At 44.8% G+C, this 23,796-nt stretch overlaps 2 protein-coding genes across 5 annotated transcripts in view; both read right to left on the bottom strand.

Moving 5' to 3' along the window:
* Positions 1-48: 48 nt before the first annotated feature.
* On the bottom strand, positions 49-6,675 carry LOC307038220 (uncharacterized protein). The gene is made up of 4 exons (XM_079679545.1): positions 6,046-6,675; positions 4,880-5,184; positions 3,866-3,935; positions 49-2,534 (listed from the first exon to the last, which is right to left on the bottom strand). Exons 1-4 carry the CDS (start codon positions 6,461-6,463, stop codon positions 946-948), a joined length of 2,382 nt encoding a protein of 793 aa, XP_079535671.1. The 5' UTR covers positions 6,464-6,675; the 3' UTR covers positions 49-945.
* A 2,727-nt stretch (positions 6,676-9,402) lies between these two features.
* sptbn4b (spectrin, beta, non-erythrocytic 4b) overlaps positions 9,403-23,796 on the bottom strand; it is a 154,291-nt gene continuing 139,897 nt past the window's right edge. For 2 of the 4 annotated variants that reach the window (XM_079675508.1, XM_079675506.1), the window contains exons 42-44: positions 19,656-19,826; positions 12,904-12,946; positions 9,403-12,734 (exon numbers count right to left, since the gene is read on the bottom strand). In XM_079675508.1, coding sequence (XP_079531634.1) covers positions 12,429-12,734; positions 12,904-12,946; positions 19,656-19,826 — 520 coding nt within the window. In that variant the 3' untranslated portion in view covers positions 9,403-12,428. Of the gene's footprint in view, positions 12,735-12,903; positions 12,947-19,655; positions 20,186-23,796 lie in introns of those variants that run through there. The other 2 variants (XM_079675507.1, XM_079675509.1) reach the window with 2 other exon arrangements.

Consider the following 23,796-nt stretch of genomic DNA (forward strand, 5'->3'; position numbering starts at 1 on the left):
CGCAACGATTCCGGAAATGGAAGTAGAGAAGGTAAATATATTTCAAAATAAAACTCTCAAAAGAATGCTCTTTTAATTCAATAACAAACAAAAAGAAATATAAACACTGCCATAATACATATCATTGACATAAGCCCGTCATTTTACAATGTGTTGTTTTTGTTGAAAAATAAACACATCTTAACGTCATTGTATGGATTTTCATTAATGAACAAAACCTAAATTATAGAAATCTTTAAAAAACAGAATGTCATTCAAAAATGCACTCAACTGGAGAAAATAAACAATTTCAGCTGCTGAAAATAACTAAGTCCTAAAACACACTTGAAATTCTGAAGCTGGTGTTTTTAGTCTAAAATACCTTTAAATCATCCAAACGCAAAACCTATATTTGTGGTTTCATATGTTTTATCTTTGTGTTTTTACACAGGACAAACACAAGTTTCTTAAAACTAATAATGCCAAAAATAATGCAGCCAACCTTTACTGTAAAACTCTGAATAAAAGTAGAGCTGCCAGTACATTAACTCTCATTCACTGTTTTAGTGATTTTAGATGAATCCCTTAACTTTAGCATATTAAGGGTAATGAAACATGAGTAACGCTGAAGTGTTAAACACTTAAGTGGATCAACAGACAAAAGCATTCAGTTTATAATAAACCAAGCATCCCTTTGCTACTATGAAGCTATCTTGTGTATCTTTTTGCATGTCTCCCTAATACATTTTTCTGTCACTAAAAAGTATGTTGATTCATCGAATTGTAAAAGCTCCAAAAACGGATTTTAAAGATGTTTTTTGTAAAGCAATAATTGAGCATAAATGCACTGGGCCAAGTCATCTCAGTTCCATTACACAACAAATGGCTGTTCATTTGTGAATATATTATATTAACCCATTTGTTACTCAGTCAAGCGTTCTTCCAGATTGTTCCCCATCCCCTCCCCTAGGACCCGTCACAGCTGTGCTTCTTGAGCTGCCTTGAATCGGAGAAGCCGCGGCCACACTGCTGGCAGGAGTACAGCTTCTCCCCGGTGTGGACCTGCATGTGGGACTTGAGCTGGTTGGACTGGTGGAACTTCTTGTGACAGTACAAACATTCAAACTGCTTCTCGCCCGTGTGGATCCTCAAGTGTCTGTAGAAGTTTCCGTCTGTTCTGAAGGTCTTGTCGCACTGGTCGCATTTGTACGGCTTCTCGCCCGTGTGAATCCGCTCGTGCTGCTTCAGGCTGCCAGTGTGGAAAAACCTCTTCCCGCACACGTCACAGACGAAGGGCTTCTCCCCCGCGTGGCTTCTCTGGTGATACCCGAAAGAGTACTTGTTGTGGAAAGCCTTCCCACAAATGCCGCAGTTGAACTCCTTGTTCTCGCTGTGGCCTCTCTCGTGGAGTTTGAGGGAACACGCGGCGCTGAAACCTCTGAGACATACTTTGCAGCTGAATGGTTTAATCAAGGACTTGTTTCTCTTTCTATTCTGCAGAAACCTTTGCGTGCTGTCCGTGTCCTCGTTCCTGTCAGCGTGCACGTACTTCTGATGGATCAGCAGCCGGCAGTTGAAGAGGAAAGTCTTCCCGCACAGATCGCACATGAAAGGCTTCCTGGCTCCGTGGATGAGCATGTGGGCCTTGAGCTTGTTGTTGTCGGAGAAGCTCTTCCCGCACTCGGAGCAGGTGAAGGGCTTCTCCCCGGTGTGGATGCGCAGGTGCCTCTTCAGGTTGTTGTTCAGGCTGAACCTGGCTCCACAGATGTGACAGGTGAAGGGCTTCTCCCCGGTGTGGACCACGCTGTGTCTCTTCAGAGCCGTGCCCGTCCTGTAGGACCTGTTGCACACGGTGCATGTGAAAGGGGTGACGCCTGTGTGTTTCCTCTTATGCACGGTCAGGGAGTGGGCGTATTTGAATGTCTCCTCGCACATTGTGCACTTGTATTTTTTAGAGTTGGAGTGAACCATCTGGTGGAAGCGGAGGGTGTCTTTGCTCTTGAACTCCTTCCCGCAGGTGGCGCAGCTGAACGGTCTCTCCTCCGAGTGCACGGCCATGTGACACCTCAGCTGGACCGATGTCTTGCACGTCTTGTCACAAAGATGGCACTTCAACATCTGCTTCCATTTGTCGTGGCGCAGCAGGTGGTTTTCCAGAGAGCGCTGGATTCTGAATGTTTTGCCACACTGATCGCAGGCGAAGGGCTTGGGCGGTTTGGAGCGCTCGTGATGCTTGAGGTGGTTCTGGAGCGACTCCTCTCTCCGGTACGACCTCTTACACTGAGGGCAGGGGAAGGGCAGGGGGGCTTTGCTTGCCTCGTGGCGCAAAAGGTGATTTTCCAGAGACTTCTTTTCGAGGAAGCTCCTGCCACACTGCTCGCAAGGGAAAGGCTTCTTGTGGACCTTCATGTGTTTCTTTAATTCACCTTTCCAATTAAAACCTGCGTCACAATGTTCACAGGGAAACCGCGTTGCTGTCTCTTTTCTTTTAAGCCTTTTTCCCGGCTCTCCACTTGAGTTGGTTTTCTTCTCTTCGACGCTGTTGTCAGTGGAAGCTTCAAATAAAGAGAAGAAAAGTTACAAAATTAGAGATCTTATTTTAAGAGGCCTCTACTTTTAAATAAGATTGCAGGGCTCGACATTAAGGACTGCCCGATGGCCCGGGGCCATCTAGTATTTAGCTCGGGCCATGAAGCCTCACCTGCTGGTTGCCCGATCGGGCAATCTATTATACCAGTATCATGCAGCTCGTGGATCAGTAATGAGTGACCCGACAGTAAAACTAAATATATCTATAACTAGTTTAGGTAGTTTGAGAGATAATTAAAATAGCTACGTGTGATATTCTAACCTGAAGTGTGTGTTTTGTCCGCTCACCGCTGCATGTGATCATGCAGAGCTGCGTGTCGACTCGTCAGCAGCAGCTGATCTCTCTCTCTCCAGTCAGATTAGACTTCACTCGCATTTATGTCCATATCGATCAGATCCAGCTAGTTCTAGCTAATAATAGAACTACCTGCTTATTAAAAGACACCCAAACAATAAGTGTCGCTATGCAACTGGGTGAGGCCGCAAAGTATAGCGCAGCATTATGCATTTGTTTACATGCCCACCGGAACCCCGAGGCATTACCAACAGATCAACGCACAATCAACCCATACAGGACATCTCTTTCTCCACATTAAGTGTTAGACATTAGAATTGATTATTCTTGTCAGTCACATACTCTTCTTGTCTGTCACAGAAGTGGCGTAACTGACGCGGTATTGCGCTAAAGGGAAATTATTTTGACCGAAGAGTAGATAACATTACAAACATTTTTAACAGGGGCCATAATAGTGTAAATAATGTTTGTTTTGGCAGTTATAACTGAATGTAATGTTTTCTACTTTTTTACATCTGGGAAGGCATTTGCCTTCATCAGATGGAAAGTGTCTTGACCAACAACTTAAGTATTTCTTATAGCTATGCAGGGCATGCAAGCGAGCAAACACAAACAAGAACAAACAAACTGAAGAATATAAAAAAAAGTGAAATGAAGAATACAATTGAAATTGTACAATATAATATTGTGGTGGTTAATCTTATAATTCAGTCGAGAGAATGCACCAGACAGCATCTAAGACCTGCAAAAATCTAAATTTTCTAGGGGGAGGCCCCCCAAACCCTTCATGCCATTTAGTCCGCGCACATTTTTCAGGGCAATCTCTATTGGGCTCAGGGCCATCTGTAAATTAGCTTAGATGGCCCACAGGGCCACAGATTTTGGTCCCAAAATCCTTAATGTCATGCACTGGATTGTATCCTCTACCTATTCAAGTGCCTTCCCAGATGTTAATGCCATGGTCCCAAACCTGTAAGAAGCAACACTGAACCCTATTCTCACCTTCTTCAGTCTTATAAGTGGCTCTCCTCGTCCTCCTCGTTCTGCCTGAAGGTGCCTCTTCCACAGATTTCTGTAATGAATAAGAAGGTCATTTGATTTGAATATTTGATCATAAACGTTACATACTGTATATCCACAACATTGGGGAATAAACACAACTGAGATTAGAGCTGCATTATTAGCTAGCCAAAACAAATGATCATGGTCAAAACCCAGCTGCATCAAATCAAGCGCTCCGCCAGTCAATAGGGGGATGTTTGGGCTTCACTTTTGGGGAGCTGCCATGCTCCTGTGCGTAGCATTAAGCGAGTGAGAGAGGCATTTCTTATGTTGTTGCAAAGAGTTTTTAACTAGCAAGAATCTAGCTCCACATGGATATGACAGTTGGGCTGGGTTGATTTAAGTGTATTCTCATATTTTGTTAATACAAATGATCTCAAAATAGAGTTTAAAGACATTGTTGCGTCCAGACACAGAAAATACATATTAAAAAAGTGTAAAAAACGTACGTGTTATAACATTAGTGGGGTGTGCAGGGTCCTCAGGTATGGAACGATAATGCTATAACATTTTTTTGTATCTGCCTGAATACATTTAATGTCTGGGGACTTCTAAACAAGTTATTCTGAAATGTATACAATTTGTAAAAAAATCTTTCCTTTGTAATATATCCATGTTTATTATATCCTACCTATTTTTAAGCCAATTTTCAGACTGATAAATGAATATTTTGGGAACATTTATTATTTAGGGTAAGATTAGCTTAGTTTGAAGGGATTTTGTTAGTAGGGTGTTTGTCAGCTGCTAATAGTTCCGTATAGTACATTCACTCTTTCAATTCTACATATGTTGCCAACGTATATTGTAAATACTTTCGGTTTAGTCTACCCTAATCTGAAGCTTCAAATAGTTTATCAGCTTTTTCTATTTCACATTTAGTGTTATGATTGTATGTTTAAACTCTTTATGAACTGAATCTAGGAGTTAAATAAAAAAACATCAGAAACAGCCCACCTTGTCCTGTGCTGAGTCTGAGGGGGGGGTTTGTTGAGGCGTCAATGCCGCTGCTTTGAGGAGGAGCGCTGATTCAGGGACAGTCGTAGGTGGTGCAGGGAGCTGGGGGACCACTTGGCTGGCCCCCACCAACAGTACTGCGGGGGGGCAACCAGCAGACACCACGGGGGCACGCTCAGGCTCAGAGACGGACACAGGGGCAGCGGTGGAGCTGACTGCTGAAACTGGAGGGGGGGTGGAGGAAGGTTCCTTCACAGCCACCAACGGAGCAGCAGGGCTGCTGGAGACCGACACCACCGGGGCTCCTGACAGACACAACATCAACTGTTATTAGTATCCTTCACCGTGTCATGGGAAATGTGTTTAGAACAAGCAGAAATCAAAAGAAGGATTTATCCAAATCTAATCTGTGGCACAGAAAACAAAGCAAGTTGTACTTATTGGAGCAAAATGCCAAATATTTAGTAGTCCCAATTTCTTAAATATAGTGATTAATAATTGTCCCCATCATTAGAAATGAAATATCTCTAGGGTAAGGGCTGCCTGTCACACAAAATACAATCTGACTTTTTGTCAGGGAATTGTAATAACCTTTTTTAGACTAAACAATAAATCCTCCATTATAACAAATGTACGTTCTAGTTTAAAGGTTAACACCACCTACGGGGGAAGTAAAGTAGCCTACTAATACCAGGCTAAATTACTTTGTCATAAGTAAAAGTCTTGGATTGTTGTGTAGTTCAGGAAAATTTTCTTAAGTAGAAACGACGTGTATATATTTCAATAACAAATAAGAAAAGCAGCAAATCCTCACATAATAGATATACTAAAAATAGTAGCCACTGATTTTCTGTGAATGGCTACATCTTTTCAGATTCTTTATTTGTTTGTAAGGAAACATAATTGTCAGATATGAATAGTGGAGTACCAGTAGAACTAACAGAACATTCCAAAGTAACATTTAAAAGCAACAACAAGTTAGTATTGAGTAAATGTACTTAGTTAGTTACATTCCCCCACTGAGCCCCAAACATATTCCCAGCCCACAGTGTGTGTATTTTAACCTTGGTATGTATACAAATAACATTAGAACTCAATCTGAGGACAGTTGAGCTCTCAGGTGGCCATCAAAGTGATTGACGGGCTGATTAACAGCTGTCCCTCACCTATCAGAGAGGCGTCCTGCACCAGGAGGAGGGTCGGTCCTCCCGGGGTCTTGCTGCCGACGTCACTGATGCTCTTCAGCTCCTGCTCCAGCTCCTCCATATCTTTGCCCAGCTGCCCGACTCTGGCCTCCAGCTCCTGCTCCAGCTGCCCGGCTTTCTTCTGCAGCACGTCCTCCAGCTGCTCCATCTTGGCCCGCAGAGCCTCGTTCTCCTCGAACAGCTCCGAGGAGTACTCAGTGAACACCTTGTGGATCTGGAGCACCAGACACTTCTCTATCTCCAGGATTTCTCCGGACTTCGCCTCTTCCAACTGCGAGTTCGGCGCCTCTTTGGCCCAGAAATCCCTGAACACATACAAGGCCGCCTGGATAGCGACTTCGACTATGGACGCCACTTCGCTGCTAAACCTTGCTTCCATTTTTATTCAGTCACATTAAAAACTCAACCCAGTGTATCTGCCAGTCTGCCGGACATGTTTTAAGCAACAAAAATAACCAAATATAGAGTCAGTTGGACTTTTAACCCAACTAAAGTCTCTCTTCCGTGTAAACGTTTCGCTAGCTTTCCTACACACTGACGGTCCGTCTCTGATAAGATTCCGTGCTGCACATCCGCTTCCGGTGTCATGTCTACATTTCAAAATACAAGTCCTTCTAAAATGTCTAGGCAAAAACAACCACTGGGCGGCGAAGTATTTGATATATTTAGCTTGAGTAGCAATACCTACTCTATCTATCACTAAATATTTCTGATACATTATTATTTTTTATTATTTATAATATTATTATTATTATTTATAATATTATTATTATTTTATATTTTATTATTATTTTTATTATTATTATCTACGGAAGAGGATTAGGGCCACATGATTTTTTTTTTTAAAGTTAGAATTCTGACTTTAAAGACAGAATTTTTTTTCTCCCCCAAAAATTATTTTTATTTGTTCTGAGAAAAAAGTCAGAATTTTTTTTCTCCCCAAAAAATTGTTATTTTTTTGTTCTGAGAAAAAAAATCAGAATTCTGAGATTAAAGTCAGAATTCTAAGAAGACAGTCAGAATTCTGGGATTAAAGTCAGAATTCTGACTTTTTTATCCCAAAAACAATATATATTTTTTATTCCGGGGAAAAAAATCAGAATTCTGACTTTAATCTCAGAACAAAAAAAAACATTGTTTTCAAATCCTCCCAAAAATAATAATGTGGCCCTAATCCTCTTCTGTAATTATCAGCCTATTTGGGCCTTAACACGTATTTGCATTATACCATCACCACACCAAGAGGACAACTATCAACAACAAGGTTGTCTCTAAAGTGACAAAAACATATTTCCTTTGTCCTGGACTGCTTGCAGTTACGGCATGCATTATTAGGCAACAATACAAATAGACCTAACCTCAAATAATCACACTTTTACAATCACTTTCTCACTTTGTGGCCCTTCCTGGAACACAAAGGTCTCCAGGGCCCCAGACCTCACTTATCTGCTTCACAAAAAGACACACACACTTACATGATCTTTCAATATCACAATTTGTATTTATCAATTCAAAGAAAGGACTGTACAGGGCAAATTATTTTCCGTTGGTTCTGATCATCTTGTACATTATTTGTTCTTTCATTCACCCTTTTGTCATGTTGTAGTTTGTGTTTCCCCAGTGTGTTACAGTGATTGCATAGTGGAGGGATGGGACTTGAAGACATGCACAGCAGTACCATAATAGCAACTTTGCCATTCATGCAACCTCTTTGTCCTGTTGCGTTTGTGTGGATCGTGTCCAGCCCAATCCCACTGCAACACATCTTAACATAACAACCTGTCACCATGGATAAATTCATTTTCTTGTTTGTTTGACAGAAAAGACCTCTGAGAACATACATTTACATCATCAGGTAGCTGTAGGGCAGGCAGACAGAGAGGCAGGCTACGGGCAGACAGAGAGGCAGCGGCGCTCTGGGGTCCTGGGGGGGGGGCAGATATTCAGTCAGTACTGGATTCCTTCTGTCAGAATTCTATCTGGAATTATTTTTAGAAATAATTCTCTTTGTTTGGATCACAGGAAATGAGGGGTTTTCTGCAGAAAAGTGAGACAATCTAATGCTCCTTGAGTCTAATGATGCAGATCATTCTTTTGTAAGAAAATGGTGCATTTATTTGTTTACATATCAAAGCTCCAATAAAACATCCATGTGTCCACATCATCCCCCACTCAATAACTGTTAGTTATTTAAATCCATCAGATTTCCAAACTGAAGTCACCATTCAAACTTTGCTGCATTCATGTGTGGTTCAATATGCCAGCACTGATTGTCGTCAGGAACATATAAACAAAGCTAGATTAAAAAAATACATTCTAATTATAAAGGTACGGTTGATTGCTTTCACTGTAGTCTGAGCCCTATGAGCAGATATTGTGTATTTAGTCCAGGCAGTGTGTGTATCTCGAAGGTTACCATGTGTTTTGTGAGGACACTGGAGCAGCAGCCAATGAGAAGCCTGATGAGAATTTGAAAGCGCTGCTGGTATAACATGTTACCAGAAGATGAGCATTTTAAATATCAACACATGAAGAATATGACAGTGGAACTTTACAGCTGTTCAACATTAGGCATGAATCAGCTATGATACTAACAATAGTTTTCATAATCAATGAATGCAGTGATTATGTTGTTCATTAATCATATTAACGTTAGAAAACAATAAGAACAATCCTCATAGTAATCTCCATAAAGCCACATGATACATTTTGAGTTTATAATGTTATAAAACAGATGAAAAAGCCTTAAATCTTCACGTTGCTAATTGCCATTTGTTTCAGCTGGAGGCCATATACAGGGATATGCACCAAATGTGAGTAGCACAAAAATAAACTCAAAAACAATTCCAAAACTGATCTGTTTCTATTAAAAACCTTCCTACTGAGATGACTTTGCACTTAACTGACTATGACCCCCGCCACACCGCTGCCAGACCTGCAGCGTCCTCAGTGCAGAGAAAAAGTTGCATAACGTTTCAGTTCATTGCTACCATGGACAACATCATCATCATCATCATCATCGTCATCAATACTTCCATTACAAACATTTCTACAATCTTCATACATTGGATTCCATATGACTGCATACTGCTGTGGTTTTGGTGATGCAACAAAGACAAACTATGTTCATTGTCAGTCTGCATGAGCGTTTCCCTCTATAATAATTCACCTTTTAACTGTGTCTTCTTATTTCTGGTTTGATGAAAAGTATCTTAGGATTGACATGCTGTGTTGAGAGAGCTGGACAAACACTGATCTGCACCCAAACTGAAATCAACAACATTTGAAAGTGAGGAAAGAAAACTATAAATACATGAATGATAAACCAAAAGGTATTTTATTCATCATTTGATCTGGAGCCGACACACTGAGTGTGAACAGAACAGCACAGACACACAGACAGCAGGGCACCACCCGGACCATCAGTGTTTACACTAACACATCTGCTGGCTTCTGCTGTGGGAAATGGTTCCAATGACATATTTGTAATTTTGTCTGTTAGCGGATTAGCTGTACCCTACATGTTTTGTCCCGTGTGTATCTACGGCAACAACGTGAGACTGTTTATCATGCTGATTCATAATCACACAGTAGTGGACTGCACCGCCGCACTGTGGAACATTTGCTCATTCAGAATTCACCTCCTTTTTACTCTGACTTGGTTGTGTCCAACATGCATGATGTAAATGATTGCATTGATCTGCGGGCACACCAAATGAGGATGCAGTGTGTTGAAATGATGAGAGAAAGCAACAGTTCTCAAGACATGTTTTATGAAACCAGACAAAGAGGACAGGACAGAAGGTCAAATCCTAGAGAAGAACGTACACCCCTAAGATAAAGAGCAGTCAGATATAAAAGAAGAACATTGAGGCATAACCTCAAAATGACACTTTGAAGAAACAACGAGAAACATTTAAAAATGGAAAATACTGACTTCTGATATAAATAGGAAATTGAAAGATTCCTACTTTTAGAGGAAATGATATCAATGAATTCATTTGGACTATTGGTAATTATTTCTGGACTATTTAAATAATCAAAAAGAGGCTGGCTTAGCTCCTCCAGCAGTAGAGACAAAGTAACATCATGCAACCAAAGATATTAAGATATAAATGTTCTCCTTTTTGGTTTGTGATTTATATCCCAAAATAGGAACTGTGTTTTACAGCACAGTAATGTATACTGCCATATTTCAGCTGGACTTGAACTAACTAATAAAACACAGTATCTGTGATATTGAAACATAATTGGTATTGGAATGGATTTTAAATGCTATCTGACACATATTTGACTAGGATGCTCGTACAAGGGCAGGAAGGGACTTAAGTTCCCCCGCTGCATTTAGAAACTTCTCCCCTTCCCTCTCCACCCGTTATGGCTTTGTGGTGACTTTATAGCAACATGAACTGAAGCATGGAGTCACCAGGCTGCAAAGACAAGCTTCTATTGACAAGTGATTTCTCTCCAAGAAAAACATGCAATCTCACATCTTACTTACAATATTTGGTCAGTGTGATATCCTGTCTCTTCATCCACTAACTCACTCACGCCTGTATCATTCTAATGGGATGTTGACCGTGACAGATTAATGACCTCTGGAACACCTTTATAACCTATAAGAGTTATATATCTGTGTGTGTGTGTGTGTGTGTGTGTGTGTGTGTGTATGTGTGTGTGTGTGTGTGTGTGTGTGTGTGTGTGTGTCTGTCTGGAAGACTGAGGTGCCATCTGAGGGGACAAACATATGAACATGTGTAGCACACGGTAAGCACACGCTAACATAAATAACCTGAGAGCTATGGAGACCCTGGGAGCAGAGAGCAGCCACACACACACACACACACACACACACACACACACACACACACACACACACACACACACACACACACACACACACACACACACACACACACACACACACACACACACACACACACACACACACACACACACACACACACACACACACACACACACACACACACTAGTGTGATGAAATCAAAGAGCATACCCAACGAGTGGTTTGATGTTATAAGACGATGGAAGAGTAGATGACGCCTGTGTTCAGCCTCACTCACTGAAAACATGCCAGGCGCAGATGTTCTGCTTATGAACAAAGCCAAACATGTAATTTATTGAAAAATTATCAAGAGGCTAAAATCAAAATTTCATAAATATATTAATGACATTTAGAGATATCAAAACATACACCTTGCAGTATTTTTCACATACAACTTCAATGAATAAAGTGAATTGAAAAATAATTTTAATGCATGAGGTCCCTGGGAGCATCACATTAGTGATCTCTCTCTGATCACTGATCCAAGAACTGCAAGTTTTTCTTTTTATAGATATAGTATAGTGTTTATATCACAGGTTAATAACCATGTGATCTACCTTGAAGAAACATTCATGAGAACATCTTTAATCCTAAATGAGTCCAATAAAACTAAAGGAAGCTCTCTGTTAGCACTCTATTGGCAGGATGTTTGGATGTATTTTTATGGCCCTCTGAGCAATGATTTCTGTTTTTCTATTGTTTCTTGTATTCATTTGATGGTTTCTTGTATGGTTTTGTAGTTTGTCATTCTGCTCGGCCATCTACTCTTCTCTTGTCTTACATCATCATCCTCTCGGTTTCCTAGAATCAGCTCAGTACTGTAGCTGTGCTGATAGGTATCAAAGTCAAATCAGTGTCCCTTCTCAGTTTTTTAATGACCAGACCTCGAGACAAATTGGAAAGTGAACATAACAAAAATTCTCTAAGTTTGTTTGTCTGTAGAACATGTTGGCATAATTTCATTCTGTTTCGATTTCCGAGGAGTAATAGGACATAGTGTAGGAGGTCTTCATTTACAGACAGATAGATAGAGTAAATAGGACAGACAGACAAGAAATACATACCGGTACAGCTCATCTCATAGAGAAAAAAAAACATGGAACAGAATGAGCTACGTGTTATCGCTCTACCAGCAGTCAGTAACAGCCATGATGCGTGTGTCTCTCTTAACGCTGCCCGGGGTTCAGTGGCTCTCTGCAGTTCCCTGAAACCTCCACCAGGGGGGGGGGGGGGGGGGGCGTAGTCGTCAGTGACTCTGTGTGCTCTCACAGAGACACAGAGGAAAAGAGAAAGAGAGAGAGAGAGACATGTCTCCTGCTCCTGTCCGTCCTATGAGTGAGCCTGGGTCAGTCCTTCTGTCCTGTTTGTCCCTTCCCATCCAATCACAACCGCTGAGTTGACAGTGTTGGAGGCGGAGAGAAGGAGGGGGGCGTTCACTACCAGTCTAAGCCCCGCCTCCTTTCTGGAGTTTGTACGATTCAATCCCGGGCGTTCCGGCTCACTTTTTCTTACTGGACTTTTCCGAGCGCTTTGCTTCCAACTTACCACCTCGCTCCGACCTCTCTGACCGCTCCCCCCTCTCCTTCTCTCTCTCTTTGTCCTTTTCAATATCCGCCGCCTCGATGCGGTCTCCCCGGTCAGAGCCCTCCCCCCCCCGCTCTGATCGGTTGTCCGCCTTGCTGCCGTCGCGCCGCGTGCCCTCGTCGGTGGATGAGGTAGTTGGTTGGGGCTGACCCCATTTGGCAATCTCCTCGTGCTCCGTGATGCTGGCCGTGATGTTGCCCACCCAAACCTTGAGGTCGTCCTGCGGGGAGAGGGGGGGTCACACATTTCAGCTGATTGGTCTTTTATTGTTCCTGTTTCTGACTGGTGTCAAATAATGTAACTTCAGGTCTTTAAGCATTTTTTGAATTTATGTGATTGATAAATAAAGTTCCCTTCTAAGATTTATTTAGAAGAAAAGAAAGGCTTACCTCATCTTTCGCATGAAACAAAAACTCACTGCCGTCCTTCGTTCTGCAATGAGGAGAGAAATTCAATTACAGTGTGTAACGGAGGGGATCTTTGGGGCCATAGATCTCGGCCTCCGTTACGGATTGTATAGTTTCGTTGGTGTTTTAGTTTGTCTGTGTCTGTTTCCTGTTTTATTTTGAAAAGTGTTCCCCCTCCCGTTTTGTCTGTTTCTGCTTATTGTGTTCACCTGGTGCCCTGTGTTGTCTCCTCCCCCCTCACCTGTGTCTTGTTGGTTTGATTAGTCTGTGTGTATTTAAGCTCTGTTTTTCCTGTTTGTGTGTGTGAGATCCTTGTGGCTGCTGACTGTGTTCAGGGAGGACAGTCATATTGAGGTTGTGAATCATGTGCGCATGAGGAAAAAGTGACCACACCGGGTTATATTTGAACTCTCTGCCTCCTTGCTTGGTCGGGCCGCTCAATTGTCAGCGTCACACAGTGTATTGCACAACATGTTTGATGGATAACTTCGAAGGAGGATTTTTTATTTGCGATGAAGATACCTAAAAAAAAATGTAGCATTTCACTTCCACAAAGTATGTAAGAATGGTCAAATCAAAGCTGTAGAGGGTGAGATAATCTGAGCTTTAGGCTGCCATACTACTCATCGATTTGGACCCGTTAAATGCCCCTTTCACACCAATGCGGTTCCAGGGCCGGTTTGGAGCTTCAGCCTGATAAGCACCGTTTTTTCCTGTTCACACCGCAGCAGAGCCGGTTCTTACCAAGCTCGAAAAAATTGTCGTCTAGAAGCAAGAACCACATACGCATACGTCACGCTTACGTCGGAGGGGGGCGAGATTAACCTGAGCTAATAGGCGAGTACGGCAAATAAAAGTTGTAACAAGCAGTAGCGCTGAGCAAAGTGACTATAGAACGCAACCACACACTTATAAAAAAAACACACTTTATAAAGTCAGGCAACAACTGATATGTATCAGCTGCTTGTGTGACAGACAGACAGTGAATACTTTACAGCGCCCACTGCCGTGTGAGTTAACGGGAGAATAAACTCCGGTGGAAGAGCAGCCCGCACTGCAGCGGTCGGTAAATGCCGCTATAACACATTAATAAACAATGAACCACGGCACTCTGGAGAAAAGTATAAGGTTGGAGAAGTCGTTATTTAATTTAATCTGGCTTCGTCTGATTAAAAGCAAAACGATCCTCGACCCAACGTAGTCCCCCATTGTTGTTGTTGTGAGCGCCTTTGGGGAGAAAATCAGCGCCGTAAACGGTGACGTCATGGCGCAGCCGCGGCAGCACCAGCCGGGCTCTGGGCGGTGTGAACAAAACGGTGGCTGAAAATAAAAAACGGTTCTGAACCAGAAAAGCTATAGCACGAAAGCTAGAACGGGAGCTGCGTTGGTGTGAAAGGGACAAAAGAGGCCTTATTATGTTTTTGTGGTTCTCCCTCTCCTGTAGTGTGTTCGATGTTGTGCAAAGGCTAAAATCCCTGTGTTCTATTTCGTATATGGCTTCGCCCTCTAAGGCTATCGCTATTGGGTAATCCCCCTGCGCCCCCACGCAGCACTGAAACACTTGTAGTCCACGCCCACCCGCAAGTTGGGCCCCACCCTCGGGCCTCCTTCCGGTATAAATAGGAAGGAGGCCCGGCAATCTGCTCCCTCTTTTTTTCAGCAAACCAGCACAGTTACTGAAGCACAGCAATTGAGAATCATCATGAGCAACAACTGCGTCCGTGATTGTCCCTCATGTGGCTCTGGGTTCATAATGAGTTATGACCTGCAGAGATAAAAGCAGTATGGGAATCCTGCCGGGGGTCAGAGCACGCGTACGCGGCTCTAAACCAGCAGGTAGCATGCACTGCGCTCGTCTCCCCTCGGGCGACAGGAAGTGGAGAGCGGACACTCTTGCTGCTGTGGCCGAGGAGGACGATTGGCCCGTCCAGGCTTACGAGCCCGCGGACGGGGCCTCGTGTCCCTGGGGCATAGTGCCGGGCAGGAGTCCGAAGCAACTCCTGCCCCGCCTCCCTCCTCGGTTCACCGTTCGGTTCTCCCCTCCCTCCTCTCCCCCGGACGGGGGAGACAGAGTCGGAGCAGGGTGCCAGCTTGGCGGCCGAACATGCTTTCCCCCTCTCCGTCACCACAGCGCGGCGGCGTCTGTTACGGAGACGGCCAGAAAAGTGCTACTGGACGCTCCAATCAGCCCGGACGGGCTGTTCGGACCCCAGTTCCACACCATGGTGGAGTCCATGAAGACGGCCGCGGAACAGGTGGACGGCATTCGCCAGCATGTACAGCTGGCTCCAGTCGGCTGAGCTGCCACAGCGGCACCAACGCCCGCAGCAGCCGCGGCGTCCACGCCGGCCACAGGAGGCCGCAAGCGGAGAGACGCCCATAGCAACCGCCCCGGCGGCTGCAGGGGCTCCGTCCCACGTCTCCGCTCCTTCGCCACCCCAGAGACAGGGTCTCCCGGCGGCGGGTCAAAGGGGAGTGAGGCTCCCCCGCTGCTGGTCTGCTCCGCGAGAGCCTCGGAGGAAGCGGAGCCGCTAATTAAGCCGGCTGCCACTAATTTGTTGATTAGTAGACAGCAGGGCTCGCTGCAGAAGCCTGGTTTTAACCTGTTGGTTAATAAATTACAGAGCTCGCGGCATTCCCCTGTCCGAGATACGCCTCCTACACACGGTCATAATAACCCATGAGCGCCGGTATAACGCCTCATGTGGACAGCACTGCACACACCTCCACTCATCCCCTGAGCGTGTACGCGCCTCATGATGAGAGTCGGAGTGAAACGCAGCGTGTGGAGGCTTCCTCGCAGCCCTTTCGCCTCAAAGTGGCGGCGAGGGCAATGGCATCACAGAGAAGCCAGAACGGGGGAATGTGCAGTATTCCAGGCTGAGTGCCCCCAGCGGCAGCGCCCGCAGCACCACGGCGCCAGGGCTAGCTGCAAGAAGTCTGCTGGTTTTAACCTATCGGTTAATAACCTGCAGAGCTCGCTAATTAAGCCGGCTGCCACTAATCTGTTGATCAAGTAGACAGCAGGGCTCGCTGCAGAAGCCTGCCGGTTTTAACCTCGGTTAATAACCTGCAGAGCTCGCGGCATTCCTCTGTCCGAGATACGCCTCCTACACACGGTCATAATAAACCCATGAGCGCTGTTATAACGCCTCGTGTGGACAGCACTGCACACACCTCCATTCATCCCCTGAGCGTGTACACGCCTCATGATGAGAGCCGGAGTGAAACGCAGCGTGTGGAGGCTCCCTGGCGTGGCTCGTTGCCATGACGACCACAGAACATCTCGAGCATGTGCGCCCGCTCTTAGAGTGTTTCTCAGAGTGGCAGCGCGTGTGTCTGATGGACAGATGGATGAGCAGGCTGATCAGCAGAGGATACGTCCTGCAGTTCGCCTCTCTCCCCCCCCCCCCCCACAGTTCAATGGGATACAGGAAACACTCCTGTCCTCCCAGAAGCTATGTCTTGCGCTCCAATCCGAGCTGCTGGAACTCCTGTTGAAAGAGGATATTTCCAGGGTTCCTCAAAGGGAGGAAAATCAGGGGTTTTCCTTCCCGTTATTTTTCTAATCCCGAAAAAGACTGGGGGAATGAGACATCCTGGATCTGTCAGTATTCCACATGCTGACGATCAAACAGGTGCTGGAATGTGTTCACCAGGACGACTGGTTCACTTCCACCTGAAGGATGCATACTTCCACGTACCCATCATCCCGAAACACAGGAAATTCCTGCGTTTTCCATTCAGGGAATATCAGACGAGACAATCGTCTGCCGTTCGGATATTTCCTGGCTCCTCGCATTTGTGTAGAGAAGACTGGAGCTACTACACAGAGGAGGGATGAGAGTGTGGTTTTCCTCTGGACGACCTGCTATTTGCTGGCTCGCTCCAGGGAGGAAGTCGCTTTACAGACGGTACATCTCGTATCGCATCTGTCAAAGCCTGGGTTTCATAATAAATTGGAAGAAGAGCTGTCCTCTTCTCTCTCAGACAATCGTTTATCTGGGAGTGGAGTTAAACTCAGCCAGCATGAGAGCGCGACTCTCGCGGCAGCGAGGGGAAGAACTGACAGCTCTCCTCCGGCGTGTCACAACCCACACAGCCCTCTCCGTGACGCAGCTGCTCAGCGTTGGCATTAGCTGGTCACGTGATGATCCCCTTGGGTCTCTTCCTACAGGGGGACTCCAGAGGTGGTTCATTCGCTGCAGAAGCCTGCTGTTTTAACCTATTGGTTTATAAACTGCAGAACTCGCGGCATTCCTCTGTCCCAGATATGCCTCCTATACACGGTCATAATAACCACGAGCACCGTTATAACGCCTCGTGTGGACAGCATGCACACACCTCTCATCCCCTGGGCGTGTACGCGCCTCATGAGGAGAGACGGAGTGAAAGGCAGCGTGTGGAAACTCCCTCGCAGCCCTTTTGCCTCACGGGCAGCGGCGGCGATGGCGCGGCTCGTCACCATGAAGACCATTACGGCACTTTACAGAGAAGCCTCTCCCCCCAGCAGTTCCATGGGATACAAGAAACACTCCCGTCATCCCGGGAACAGTGTCTTGCGCGTTTTTTACCCCCGCTATTTTTCTAAATCTCCTCTGTCCTGTGCGCGCGCTGTCTTGCTAGGTGGCGCGCAAGGCTGCCTTGCGCCATTCTCAGCGCCTATTTGTGCACTATAGAGAGCGCTCGATCGGGCAACCTCTGTCTGCACAACGGCTGTCACACAGGTTGTGTGAGGCTGTGTCACAGGCATGTCTCCTCTGGGGTGGAGCCCCCGGAGAACATCAATGCGCACTCCACCAGAGGAATTTCCTCCTCCACGGCTTTGCACGGAGGAATGTGGAGTGGAAGATATTTGCACTGCTGCATCTTGGTCTTCCCCCTGTTCGTTTATTCATTTTTATTTGAGGGATGTCTCCCATTCCTCTCTGACACACCCTGTACTGGGTGTCCTGTCGGAGTGAGTGACGTCAGGTAGCCAGCTGTGCGCCTCTCTCCTGCCTCTCGGCACGCGGAGAGCGGCCCTTTTCTCCTCTTATAGGAGGGATGTCACTTTTTCCTCTGACACACTTTGTACGGAGTGCCTGGTCAGAGTGAGTGACGTCAGGGATCCAGCTGGGCGCTCTCCTACCTGTCTGACACGCAGAGAGCTGCTGTTCCCCCTCTATGATCGCTGCGCAAGGTGGGACCTTCGTCTCTACTTTCTCACAGCGGCCGGTATGTATTGTTCCCAGCCTTCACCCCGTCGGGAAGATAGGCATGTTTTGCTATGTTCCAGGGACGGTGATGCGCCATTACGCATGGCACAATAGGCATGGGGTGTTATTTAGCAGGTGTGTCTGTGCTTCTAGTGCCGGGCGGACCCAGTGGGGCGCAGACTACATCATGCTTCGCCCTTAACCCAATAGCGATAGCCTTAGAGGGCGAAGCCATATACGAAATAGAACTGAGGTTACCTACTGTAACCCCAGCTTCTATGAGTAAATGGCGCAGCCCTCTAAGCGCTGGGCCCCACTGGCTCTACGAATAGCTGAAGAAAAGTTATTTGGTATGGGAGCAGATTGCCGGGCCTCCTTCCTATTTATACCGGAAGGAGGCCCGAGGGTGGGGCCCACCTTGCGGGTGGGCGTGGACTACAAGTGTTTCAGTGCTGCGTGGGGGCGCAGGGGGATTACCCAATAGCGATAGCCTTAGAGGGCTGCGCCATTTACTCATAGAAGCTGGGGTTACAGTAGGTAACCTCAGTTCCCTCAAGAGGGGGGTTTTCTCCCACGCCTGAAACACCTCCATTGGACTCCTTTGTTTACTTCCGGAACATAGTGACATCACTGTGTAACACTCGCGATTCCATTGGCTAGCACTTCAACACATTGTATTTGATAGGGTAAGGGGCGGGACATTTCTAAGTGGTTGACAAATCACAACAGAGCCGGCCAGCTAACCAATCAGAGCAGACTGGGCTCTGGTTTCAGTCACAAGATGCAAATATGAAGCAGAACATAAGCAGAATATTTCCTTTTTAAGTAATAGTTGGCATTAACACTGAACAATATGAAATTGAGAAACAGAAGTGCATTAAAGAAAACAGGCTGTGGCTGAAAATCAGGCTTTACCAGTAACTCTTCCAATACTAAATGACTTAGCACATTTTAGTTAGACCAGACCAACAATTAGAAGACTAATGGACTATGGGGGGGCAGTTATGATTAATAGTGTGCTAGGATGCTTATTAACGTTCTAAATTAAGCATTTAAGATTACTCAGTTTGTTAACTAAGTTTAAATTGTTGCATTTAAATTGAGCAGTTAGAAAAGTCAGTTACACTTTCAAATACTACTCAAATACTATTACATATTCATATACACATATATAGAAGCATGTATCATGCTTTTTAGAAAATAGTAAAAAATACAATTTTCCGAATAGATTTAAATGTTTTCTAAATGCCTGACTATATGCATGGTTTTATTCTGTAATGGCCTTGGGATGACAAACGGTGGTATAGATGGGTTTCAAGTGAGATATTTGTGTCCTTACGGGTCTGAATGTGTGAATTTTGGCCCACACTTTATAATAGACTTATTATAGGAGCTCAAGTTGAACTTCTAAAATCAGGAGAGGAATCCCCTTACATTCATTTCTGCCGTGTAAAAAAAACAGAGCACAGCCGACAAAATTTAACAGGTTAAAATGTCGCCGGTGAGAAGGAGTACAACATGGTAGCAGCCCCTCACTTGAGCGTGAAGACATTCTTCTTCTTCTTGTAGCCGTTGGTGACGTCGCAGTGGCAGTGGGACAGGTTGAGCAGCGGCTCGTTGTTGTAGGACGTGGCCATGTTCTTGGCGTCTTTGTAGAAACCCATCTCCCCTTCTTTCAGCACGCAGTACAGGTTGACCCAAGACCTGCTGTGGTGTGGGAAGGCGGGAGGGGTGAGGGGAGGGAGAGTGGAGGAGGAGGAGGAGGAGGAGGAGGGGGCGGTGGAGGGGGAGGTACGGGGAAGGTGGTGGTTGGGGGGAGATGGGAGGAGTCAGGAAGAACTGCAGAGTGGCTCTTGCTAAGCTAACACCTCACTCACCTGACCGGAGCAGACAGGTGGGCGGGATGGACCGGCGCCAAGAAGGGAGGAGGAAACACACTGCTGAACAAACACAGACCAACGGACGCACAGACGGACGCACGGAGGAGGAGGTGGGGGGATGGAGGGATGGGGAGGGGGCTACGTACACTTTGTGTGTCTCTGTGCGTGGGCTTATATATGACTTACCTTGGAGGAGAGGAGAGGAGCAGCCAGGAGCACCGAGGAGGGAGCAGAAGAGAGGGAGAGTTTGGTTAAATGGCATTTTGGCATTAACACCTTAAAGTCAGTCATGCTTCTTTTAATCTCTTTGAGCGTGTTTACATGCACACGCCTTTCCAATTAATAAGCTCACACCCAATTATATATATTTCTCAGAGCAAGCTGTCTGTGTGCAGCTTAATATCCCGATTTCAAAGAACCTACAGAAACTGAATTTAGACTGAAGAAGAACAATGATGCATGTGATAAGGTGTCTAAGTTATTATAACTTATTTTATGATATTTTGTCTGCTATATGATACAAAATAACAGAGGCAGTTGTTGGCAATAAGAATATTAGATCACAGGCTCTCTTAAACAATGTTCATTCAAATCAAAATAAATACAATATATATTTATCATGCAGTTATTGCAAAAATAAATAAATAAATGTACCATTTACCAAATGTTCTATTCATTCACATACGGCCTTTAAGAATCAGATAGTTGAATGAAGATAAATGTAATTAGTAGTTTACCTTCACTATATCACTTTTTAGGGACCCTTTTAACATCATCTGAATACAAAACACTCAACATTTTTTCTTTCCATCAATATTTTCAAGTTCAAGGTTCAAGGCTCTTTTTATGTCACTTCTGGCTTCCCCAGGCGATAGTTGACAATCGTGAGTGAAATATGGTTAAATCTTTGGTCCTTCAGTAAACAAAACCTGGCAACATGGCTGCAGAAGTCTTCCTATTCTGACTGAATGATTGCTGTCAGTGGTAGAAAGCAAGTCCATTTACTCCTTTACTTTACTTAAGCGCCATCTTGAGCTATGTCACTTAAACTTATTTTATGCTATAATTCTAACTACGGTATTCTAATCTTCTTCACTACATCTCAGAAGCAAATATTGTTTATTTTCTTAGATGTATTTGATACATTTAGTTACTTTGGAGATCAATTATACAAAATAGAATTAACAAGGGTATAATTAAAGTACAAATAAGAATCTATTGAAGTCAATTGTTAAATTCACTAATTATAATCCAATAACACTATTCTGAAATTGGCAATTTTGCAAAACAAGTTTTGTTCTAATGCTTATCTTTATTTGATGTACACACCAATCACATGTACCTAAGTTATTATAAGTAAAACGTTGTTCTCCTGAATAACACCAGAATATTAATGTGCACATAAACATACTCAGTGCCTCGTCATGTAGCTATGTAACAGAGACAGGTTGAACCTCAACTTTTCCTCTCAAACTGACTGTACATCCTCTCCTTCTCAGTGCTGATTGGAGGAAAAAGTTGTAGATCTTCTCCTCCAATCACAACTGAATAAAGGGCAAAAAGAGAGAATATACAATAAGCCAGACAAGGAGCTGTTTGCAGATTCACACTTCGTCCAGATTGAAGCCATTCAGGATTACCTTGCCATGTACATTACAGGGCATGTACATACGCGACATTCATCCAAAGAGTGGGCACGTGAGTGGGACTCATCACAGCTGGAGGGGATGAGCTTTAGCTGTGCGTGGTCAGCCCAGCCACTACAGGGCAGTGCAGAGAAACACTTTGCTGTTGGGGTCTCTGGAGGAAGCAGGGCGGTCATCTATGGAGGCCAGTTAGTGAGCGTGTGTGTGTGTGTGTGTGTGTGTGTGTGTGTGTGTGTGTGTGTGTGTGTGTGTGTGTGTGTGTATGTGTGTGCAGACTACCAGACTGGGCACAAGGCAGTGTACGTACTCCATCAAAAGCTCCATGTACCTCTCCCCCTGACATTCATGGCCAGCTGCTCAGTCTTTGTTCTGCGGGCTTGTGTTAGATTTGAAGGCATCGTAAGCTTCATGCATGATGTTTCACATAGGGTGAGATCTCTGTGGGTTGCTCATTTACTTCATGTAACTGTCGTCTTTACTTTCTGATCCTTATAATCATAGATGACATACATCAAATAGACTTTTATGAACGTAACTTTAAGTCTGGAGGGTCTCCAGGGGCCACTATCAATAAGTCATATGGGAGGCGTGTGGCGCAGTGGATAGAGCGTTGGTGTTCGGATCAGGGGGTCACAGGTTCCAACCCCACTGCAGTCAGCATGTCGTTGTGTCCCTGAGACACTTCAACCCAAATTGCTCCTGTGGGGATTGCCCACAGTATTGAGTGTGTAAGTCGCTTTGGATAAAAGCGTCAAACAAGTAACATGTAATGTAATGTAATATGGTAAAATCCTGCATGGGTTTTTTTACTTCATCAGGTAATTGCTTAATTGTGAAATACACCCAACCACTACAAGCATACAAAATAGCTTTGACATGGTTAAATCAACCACAGATTGTAAATGGGTAATGCCACAGGCACATGTAAATGAGTAGGTGCAACTGTATAAAACATTATGATAACCATTGCATTGCAGTTCCTGATGCACAAATCAATTCTAAATCAGTATGTGGCTTATAGTTAGGGCTGGCTAAGGCCTGCTCTGAACCAGCTCTTATTTATACTGCTAAAGGGTTAGACTTTCACCTTTTACCTTCCTAGGAGTTTTCCCTTGTGACTGAGAGGGTCAGACAGAGGACAGAGGGTGTTGCACGCTATACACCTGGGGTCGGTAAGTAAGTTTGGCCTTGGAACAATTTTTGTCTGAGCCACTAGATGGCGGGCCAGAACATAATCAAAGGCCAGAGCCTCTGGCTAGACCTGCCCAAAGGGAGGCTCGTCCTCTCTAGCCCCATTTCAGTCCCATGTTAAAAGCCAGGGCTATTATCTGTATTTGAACAGACTTATCTTTTAAATTGCTTCTCGTTTTGCGCCGTCCTGTTCAAATGAAATCGCCGTCAATCACTTTTCCATGCTCGCACCAGGGCCGGGGGAAGGGTTACAAGGCTCGCGGCTTGTGCTGCATTCCCTTGCACTCGGACATTAGGGATTTTCTCTCATACATGTGCGATGAGCCACAACTTTTCGAAACAAAGCTGCCAACTGGGGTGGCAGCATATGCACCACCACCCCTCGCCCTCCATGATCAAGCGGCTTCTCCGATTTTGTTGTCAATGTTTTGATATCCTAAGTAAACATTACGTTTGAATGATTTAGTGAGCTGGTGTTATTTTTTTCAAACCACACACCGCATGTTGGCTATTTCAGCACCACGCGCTGTCCACCTACTTATTGATCCACTATCAGCGTCAGTGCACCCCGCTGCCAGATTGTGCCTGTGCTGTGTGTCAATTCACTCTCAACATGGATAAAAGTACAATAAGCATCCTTCAGGTGTAGGTACATTCTCTATTCTGACATTATAGCCTGTGTGCGTGACTGCCTGTCAGATATTGTAACAAAAATTCTAAATAATATTTTCTTTTTATTCTCAAAATAATTTTCCTGGCCGAAAATTATAATTGCTGCTGGGTCCTCTGTGCCATCATGCATCGGTTTAACATGTCAGACGCAGTGTCAGCGGAGTGTGTTAGCGTGTTAGCTTAGCATGCTAAAGTCATGCCCCTGTCATCATTGTTGAATCAACAAACGGAGGAGGCTCTGATGTCATGAGATACAGACAGCGGAAAATACTATTTGTAGAATTGGCA

The sequence above is a fragment of the Notothenia rossii genome, assembly GCF_949606895.1.
Source record: "Notothenia rossii genome assembly, chromosome: 4".
NCBI lineage: Eukaryota > Metazoa > Chordata > Actinopteri > Perciformes > Nototheniidae > Notothenia > Notothenia rossii.

Coding starts and splice junctions, on each gene's coding strand:
- LOC307038220 (XM_079679545.1), bottom strand. CDS start 6,463: ATGGAAGCAAGGTTTAGCAGCGAAGTGGCGTCCATAGTCGAAGTCGCT. Junction 3,936..4,879: donor CAGACTCAGCACAGGACAAG/GTGGGCTGTTTC, acceptor TATTCATTACAG/AAATCTGTGGAAGAGGCACC. Junction 2,535..3,865: donor CACTTATAAGACTGAAGAAG/GTGAGAATAGGG, acceptor CTTTATTTGAAG/CTTCCACTGACAACAGCGTC.